The 8,784-nt window shown below is 38.3% G+C and overlaps 1 protein-coding gene across 4 annotated transcripts in view; it reads left to right on the top strand.

Moving 5' to 3' along the window:
• The window catches only part of SSR1 (signal sequence receptor subunit 1), a 24,950-nt gene that overhangs the window by 4,946 nt on the left and 11,220 nt on the right, over window positions 1-8,784 (top strand). For all 4 annotated transcript variants that reach the window (XM_024206787.3, XM_024206789.3, XM_024206788.3 and 1 more), the window contains exons 2-5: window positions 2,966-3,084; window positions 5,653-5,740; window positions 5,960-6,222; window positions 7,082-7,158. In XM_024206787.3, coding sequence (XP_024062555.1) covers window positions 2,966-3,084; window positions 5,653-5,740; window positions 5,960-6,222; window positions 7,082-7,158 — 547 coding nt within the window. The remainder of the gene's footprint in view (window positions 1-2,965; window positions 3,085-5,652; window positions 5,741-5,959; window positions 6,223-7,081; window positions 7,159-8,784) is intronic.

Raw genomic sequence — 8,784 nt, 5'->3', positions numbered from 1 at the left:
GCAGCAGCCCCCGAGATGGGGCTGGGAAGGAGGGGGGGTCTGTCCCCCGCTGCAGCAGCTCCTGAGCTTAGGCTGGGAAGGAGGGCTGTCTCTCCCTGGCAGCTGCAGCCCTAGAGCTGGGGAAAGTTGCCTCTTTTTCTGGCCGCTGCAGCCCTGCACATCTCAAATTCCCACTGCCCCCTCCCACCGACACCTTATTCCCCCCAAGACCACTACCTCACTTTACACGTGCGTCTTCTCCAGTGTCCAGGCACCTAATTAGTGGAGCCATGCCTGCGTGGCTCCAATAATTAGGTGGGTGGCCCTTTATTTTGTTGTGTGCAGCCGCCCAGGCACACACCTTAGAGGGGACTATCCGCAGACCACCTGAATGGAGCTTGCGGACCACTGGTGTTCCGTGGACCACAGTTTGAGAACCTCTGGTTTAGCTGAATGTACACACAAAATGGTGCATTTATTTCTGGCTTTTAAAGATTTCTCAAATATAGTCCAGATTCTGACCTGAATTGTTGAACTACATGAATGAAAGCAATCCAAACAGTCAGATTCCTCAATATACATAAAATACCATGATTTTATTATTCCTAACGATTATTAAATTAATTTGCATCTGATTTTTCAACTTCCTGTTGTATAAATGTTTAAAATTTAGTGGATTACTTAGAAATAAAGAACGAGGAGTACTTTTGGCACCGTAGAGACTAACAAATTTATTTGAGCATTAGCTTTCGTGGGCTAAAACCCACTTCATCAGATGCATGCAGTGGAAAATACAGTAGGAAGATATATACACACACACACACAGAGAACATGAAAAAATGGGTATTGCCATACCAACTCTAATGAGACTAATCAAATAAGGTGGGCTATTATCAGCAGGAGGAAAAAAGACTTTTGTAGTGATAATCAGGATGGCCCATTTCAAACAGTTAGAATCATAGAATATCAGGATTGGAAGGGACCTCAGGAGGTCATCTAGTCCAACCCCCTGCTCAAACCAGGACCAATTCCCAACTAAATCATCCCAGCCAGGGCTTTGTCAAGCCTGACCTTAAAAACCTCTAAGGAAGGAGATTCCATCACCTCTCTAGGTAACCCATTCCAGTGCTTCACCACCCTTCTAGTGGAAAAAGTTTTTCCTAATATCCAGCCTAAACCTCCCCCACTGCAACTTGAGACCATTACTCCTTGTTCTGTCATCTGGTACCACTGAGAACAGTCTAGATCCATCCTCTTTGGAACCCCCTTTCAGGTAGTTGAAAGCAGCTATCAAATCCCCCCTCATTCTTCTCTTCTGCAGACTAAACAATCCTAGTTCTCTCAGCCTCTCTTCATAAGTCGTGTGCTCCAGCCCCCTAATCATTTTTGTTGCCCTCTGCTGGATTCTTTCCAATTTTTCCACATCCTTCTTGTAGTGTGAGGCCCAAAACTGGACACAGTACTCCAGATGAGGCCTCACCAATGTCGAATAGAGGGGAACGATCACGTCCCTCGATCTGCTGACAAGAAGGTATGAGTAACAGTAGGGGGGAAATTAGCATGGGGAAATAGGTTAGTTTGTGTAACTCTCCAGCGCATCATCAAGGATCTACAACCTATCCTGAAGGACCATCCCTCACTCTCAGATCTTGGGAAACAAGCCAGTCCTCGCTTACAGACAGCCCCCCAACCTGAAGCAAATACTCACCAGCCACCACGCAACAAAAACACTAACCCAGGAACCTATCCTTGCAACAAAGCCCGTTGCCAACTCTGTCCACATATCTATTCAGGGGACACCATCGTAGGACCTAATCACATCAGCCACACTATCAGAGGCTCGTTCACCTGCACATCTACCAATGTGATATATGCCATCATGTGCCAGCAGTGCCCCTCTGCCATGTACATTGGCCAAACCGGACCGTCTCTACGCAAAAGAATAAATGGACACAAATCAGACGTCAAGAATTATAACATTCAAAAACCAGTCGGTGAACACTTCAGCCTCCCTGGTCACTCTATTACAGACCTAAAAGTCGCAATTATTCAACAACAAAAAATTCAAAAACAGACTCCAACGAGAAACTGCAGAACTGGAATTAATTTGCAAACTGGACACCATTAAATTAGGCTTGAATAAAGACTGGGAGTGGATGAGTCATTACACAAACTAACCTATTTCCCCATGCTAATTTCCCCCCTACTGTTACTCACACCTTCTTGTCAACTGTTTGAAATGGGCCATCCTGATTATCACTACAAAAGTTTTTTTTTCTCCTGCTGATAATAGCCCACCATATTCGATTAGTCTCATTAGAGTTGGTATGGCAACATCCATTTTTTTCATGGTGTGTGTGTGTGTGTGTGTATGTATGTATGTATATAAACTTCCTACTGTATCTTCCACTGCATGCATCCGATGAAGTGGGCTTTAGCCCACGAAAGCTTATGCTCAAATAAATTTTAGTCTCTAAGGTGCCACAAGTACTCCTCGTTCTTTTTGCTGATACAGACTAACACGGCTACCACTCTGAAGCCTGTTAGAAATAAAGAACACTTTCATATCAGCTACACCAAATCTTATAATCTTACAATAAGAAGACATTCATGGTAAAATCAGGGGTCTAAGAAGCAGCTTGGTTACTTCCTAGTACCCTAAGGCAAACACCTTGACAGACCTTATTTTCACTTTTTTCTCTGCAGTTGTGTGCACCAAAGCTTTAATTTGTTTTGAAATTGCTGGTACATAAATTACTAAATTTTAAAAACTTATTCAATAGAACTGAAGTTTCTAAACTGATAGTGATTTCTGCTTATACAGACCAAAACTTTTGCATAATATTTTGCAACTAAAACCTCAAACTATTTATCTCCTACCAGTAAATGTAAGTCTTGGAAAACTGAAGTATGATCCCAACATCCCGTTAGTCAACCACACTTACAGAAAATAACTTCTGTTATTTCCATCTTGTTTTGTTACTAGGTTCAAGTTTACTAGTTGCAGCCCAAGATGCTACGGAGGATGAAGAAGCAGTGGAAGATACGGTAGTTGAAGATGAAGATGATGAAGCTGAAGTTGAAGAAGATGAACCCACAGACTTGGTAGACATGCATACATTTTGTTTCAAAGCATTAGATTATACAGCTTCTTTAAGTTAGAGGTTAGATGGATTAGAAATATGAATTTTAGTATACCGTATTTAATTTCTTTAAAGTGGCTAAAGAGAAATATAATTAAGGACCTTAGAAATACTTTCAATTTGGGCAACTGGAAGGATATAAGAGGAACAACTAAATAGTAATTGGAACACTGGCTGTGCCTAACAGCATCTTAAAAAGAGAACACTAACTGAAATTGCACAGTTTGTTTTTTCCCACTTCAACATTCACCTTAAAAAGATAATGGTATTTCTTCAGTGTAAATTTGGTTTGTCATATTGTCTCTTTGAAGTCTCACTTAAGCCCTGCAATAATGTTTGAAGTCTAGTTTTGAGGCATATTTTTGCTTCTATTAATTACATCTGCAGTCTGAAATAAAATCACCAAGGTACATTTGTCATGCCACCAGAAATGTCACTTTCCTTTTTGAGGCAACTATTTCAAAATCTTGATGTGATATGATTTATGTAGTGTTACTAGTCACCTCTGGCAGATTTAACATTCAGCTGTTAAATACCTGGTAGAGGCTAATCTCTTGATATCAACTCCTGCACATTAATGCTAAGAAATTAAAATGAAAACTTGAGGTGTGGGAATGGGAAAATAAAGGAAAATGGAGAGAAGATGAAAAGAGGAGGGTGTTTGTGAATTTTTATATATAATAAAAGCAAAGAATTGCTAGATTACTGCTTGATAAATACATTTGATGCATTTTACTGGTTTTCATCAAATTTATTTGATGCCCTTCCATACTACGTGACCAGCTTAACAGCAGTCAGATACTATTCAGCAGGAATTAAATATTGGTGGTATTAATGGAATACATTGTCTATTTAACCATCTCTAGTAGTAAGTTGAAAATTGTTAAATACAGTGTTCAAACAGTATAGGACTGGTTTTGAAATAACACAAGATGTGGCTTTGCATTGAGGCATGAGATATCTTTCTCTCTGGTTAGTAGGCTTAGTTCTTGGGTTAGTAAGGGAATAGAGGTAAATTTTTGAAGTCCTAGGGATGAATAAAGTAGTGAACACTCTAAAAAATTCCTGTGTGCTTGATTTTCTTCAAAAAATATTTGGTCCAAGAATAAACATAAGAATGTAAGCTTAACTGAAGCCTAACCTTGACCAACAAGTTGACAGCACTTGGTTAAAAGTAACCTTCACACTCTAACTTACGTGATTAACAGTATCTCTCACAATATATCTACAGAGTTCTACAAGTAGAAAACAATATTATAATGTGAGGTGTACCTCATTTCAAGGATTGTAGCATTGGTAATATCCTTACCAGGCTAGAAACACCTTTTATTATAAATAGCTGCTGCCCTTAAGAATTCCTAGATTAATAGTAAATCACTACCCAAATTTTTACAAGACATAGGATGCCTTGTTTCAAAAGTCTGTCCTCTTATTTGGAGATGGAAGGACAGGCAATTGGTATACTATTATAAGATAGGGATGAGAAAATGAGGCCTGTCCAGAATGTGGACTCAGAGAACAATTAAAGGGACTGAGTTCAAACACAATACAACTTTTTTACCATTAACATCTTAAAATTCAGTGGAAATAGTCTTTAAACAAAGATTTGTCTGCAGCAAAACTTACTTTTTATTGTCTAAGCTATATTCTGTAAGATCTTTGTTTTAATAAGCGACTGACACCATCTTGGAGTGGGTATGGAAACTTGCTTGAATTTTTTAAGTTATTTTTAGACAGTTCATTTAAACAGTGATTCTCCTGTTGCTTTGTGATCAGAAGCCTTATCCTTTAGGTAGAATTGAAAGGTGTTTGTCAAGACATCAGTTGAGATTATCTTCCTTGTAACAGTTGACTACTTCTGACTCCTAAAAAAAAGTGTCAAAGTACTGCACTGCTTTAAATGTTTAGTCATGTCATCAAATAATGCAGAGACTATACAAACTTATACACCTATCTTGGTTAGTAAACAAGGAATTATATTTTGGCTATTTAAGTAGTTACTTAAAAATCTTCTTAATATGTTTACATTTAACACAATTTTATATTGCATAGACAATTATTTACAAGAAGGATGCCTTGTTCTCGGTTTTCACTTTATTATAAAGTAACTAGATGCAGAGGGATAAAACAGCCCTTGGCTTAGACTAAGCTCTTTGCTTGTTTTAAAAAATAGAGAACAACCACGTAATCGGGGAAAACAAGACTCCACAATTTTAATTACCAACTTCTAAGCACCTCTTGTACTCTAGAGCCTATGAATATGGTAATCATGCTGCATTTAACTCTGTGGCCATTTACAGGGCTGGAGAACTAGCAGCTCAGGGTCAAAGAGAAACAAACAGCAGAGAGTTGACAGTCTGTCACATCTGTTACAGCAGCAGCTGTAAATGTTTTGTCCCACTAATTTTGTTACAGGATGCCACACAACAAAATACTTCCATTACACTTAACGTATAGGATTCTCATAAAATGTGCATATTCTTTGCTTCACTCTTTATTATAGGTTTTTCAAAAATTTCTCTTGTCTTAGATAGAAGAAAAAGAGGAAGAAGACTTATCAGGAGAACCTAAAGCCTCACCTAGCGCTGATACAACTATCTTGTTTGTGAAAGGCGAAGGTAAGATGTGCACAAGTCCTGTAGCAATCTAACAAATGCTTGGCTGTTGCTGACTGGTCGCTAGTTTTAAATGTCATTACACATGCATAAAACAATGTTGAAGCTCTAATAAAGCACTGTACAGTTTTGTTGGGGCTGAGTTTAAACTGGGATTCTTGTGCACTTTAACACTGACATGGCTTATAAAAACTTTTCTAACTTTATGATATTATGTTCTAGACTTTCCTGCAAACAACATTGTAAAGTTCCTGGTAGGCTTCACCAATAAGGGTACAGAGGATTTTATTGTTGAGTCTCTTGATGCCTCTTTCCGGTACCCTCAGGACTATCAGTTTTTCATCCAGAATTTCACAGCTCTTCCTCTGAACACAGTGGTTCCACCACAAAGACAGGCCACATTTGAGTACTCATTCATCCCTGCAGAGCCTATGGGTGGTCGTCCCTTCGGACTGGTTATAAATCTGAACTACAAAGACTTAAATGTAAGCCCAGTTTTGGAATTATTTTTACTCCTTCAAATTAAAGTGGAATTGTGGGCAGGAAGGGAAAGGCTAGTGTTTTAAAAAACACTTAGTGTCTGTGTAGATTACATTAAATGCTTAGACCAACTTATTTTTTCTGTTATGGATATGTATTTGATTGTAGATCTGCAAATGTTTTGTGTGCTATAAAATTACACTTGAACTTCCATTAGCTAGGGACATTATAGCACTTAAGGATAGTGAATGGTGCTTTCTTTACAGAAAATCTTGACTTTCTCCTGAGATCTCGTAAACTCACTGGGTGAGATTTGTGTAGTCCCATGAATTTGAATGAATGAGCAATGCTGGCAAGTGTTGTCATTAGCTTTTTTAAAGATTTATCAAAGGCACTAATGGGAGTTAGGTGCTTGGCTCCCATTGACTTTCAGAAGGAGTTAAACATCCAACAGCTTCTTGCACCTTTGAAAGTTCCCTCCAGTGAACAATGTAATAAGATCCTCGGTGCTCAATAGAGATGTTCTATCACACTACAGAAAGACATGAAATTAGTATAGCATTTGTGCTAAAGCCATGGACACTGTATCACACATTCTTATGTAAGATTTTTTTTTTGTATTCTACGTACTTACCAAAGGTATTGCTCTGCAAGTCTTCAGCTAGCTCCAGTTTCAGAACCTCTTGCAGTGTTTTCTCCCATAGCTATATGACTTACCTTTTTGTTGTGAGCTAATCAGTTCCTCTGCTCTCCACATAGTAGTTTGTCCTCAGCAGAGGTTTTAGAATCTCATCACATTTCCTTGGAAGGCATTACAATTATGAGAGGTTAAACTGATTTAAAAAATAATCATCATTATTGCAGGGCAATGTGTTCCAAGATGCTGTCTTCAATCAAACTGTTACAATTATTGAAAAAGAAGATGGATTGGATGGAGAAACGTAAGAGAAATTTGAACTTGCTTTTGTTGGTAGTACATCAGCAGTAATGTACTGTTATATGTGACCACTTAAAAATGCTTTTGTCCTCATTTCATGGAATGCTGGAAATCCTGTATGGCCTGGTGATGGTAGAGTATTCAGAAGAGGGGAGAGGAAATGTTAACCCAACACCTCGGAAATAGAGGCTATGCTTTCTTGTTTAATGTGAAATAAAACTGATTGGATATGCAGTTAAGAAAAATTCTGTACCTAATTCATATTTCAAAATATAGCCATAATATTACTATTTCAGATAGGATAGTTTTCATTACTTTTCTGTCTCAGATCGAAGTCCAGAGCATAAGTGTGGCCTATTGGTAATTGCAGGAATAGTCTCAATCTGAGGCTGTATTCCTAAATAAAATTATTTATAGGGAGGAAGGGTGTCACAGATGGTTCAGGGTATTGAGATGTGGTCCACATTTTGAAGGCTGAAGTACCTCTGATATACAATTTTACTTCTGAGGCACTGTTTTAAATTAGTCTAAGTTGCAATCTGAGGGATTCTTTTCAGGTGGCAACATGTGAATTTTTAGTCTAATTCCTAGTTAACATATGCGCTCCTCACAATTTTGGGGAAATGCAAAGAGGCTAAAGGTGAATTGCTGTGAAAACAGAATTACTTGTCCCTGGAAGTAGCTTGCAGTTCCTTGTAGGGAAACTTTTAGCTGCTTTACTTGATCTGTGGATTAGAGGCATTCCTTATGAGCATTCAACTAAATCGTTAAAAGAGAGAAAGGAAATGATGTGGTACTCTCACTACTTGTTGCAAGGATGTGGCACAGTACATACTTGTTAAACGTACATTAGAATATTGTGTGTGGCATTTTCAAAAGCACCTACATCACCCTTTTGAAGAAGATACCGAGCATTTACAGAGGACTGTGTACTAGAATTTGCCTGCTTAGCAAATCAGTTTTCAAAAGCTTACTGAAAACGTCTGTCTTTTGATGAAGATTCTGATTAAGCTCTTTCTGCAATGATTTTTATGAAAACAAGAAGTCCGGTGGCACCCTAAAGGCTAACAGATTTATTTGGGCATAAGTTTTCGTGGGTAAAAAACCCACTTCTTCAGATGCAAATAAATCTGTTAGTCTTTAATGTGCCATCGGACTCCTGGTTGTTTTTGTGGATACAGACTAACACGGCTACCCCTCTTATACTTGGCACAATGATTTTTATGGTTCATAGATTTAGAACTTCTTGTCAGCTTCAGCTTGTAAAATTGGTTAGTTTAATACCTTGGAGGATGATCTACTGTTCATAAGAATAAGGGAACCTAACCTCTTAAATACTGAATGAGATTTAAACTATAATTGGAATCTATAGAAAAAGAATTGAACTATCCACTTAGTCTAGGAAATGTACAGGCTGTTTCAGAGAATTCAGCTGTAGAACACTCTCTCCGTAAGTTCTAATTTAGGTACCCACTTCTTAGGCTGCTCCATCACCAGTAAAGACTTCAGGGTATCCTTGCAACATGAGCATTGAGGTGGTGTATACTACAGTAGTGATTATGTAATGGGGCCTCATAGCTTTTGTAACTGATTAAATGTGACTGCTAATTTACTATTCATTCTCTCTCAC

The sequence above is a fragment of the Terrapene carolina genome, unplaced genomic scaffold (genome assembly GCF_002925995.2).
Source record: "Terrapene carolina triunguis isolate 2854851 unplaced genomic scaffold, T_m_triunguis-2.0 Scaffold58, whole genome shotgun sequence".
Classification (NCBI taxonomy): domain Eukaryota; kingdom Metazoa; phylum Chordata; order Testudines; family Emydidae; genus Terrapene; species Terrapene triunguis.
The sequence above is the reverse complement of the archived record's forward strand: the minus strand, read 5'-3'. Positions and strand labels throughout refer to the sequence as shown.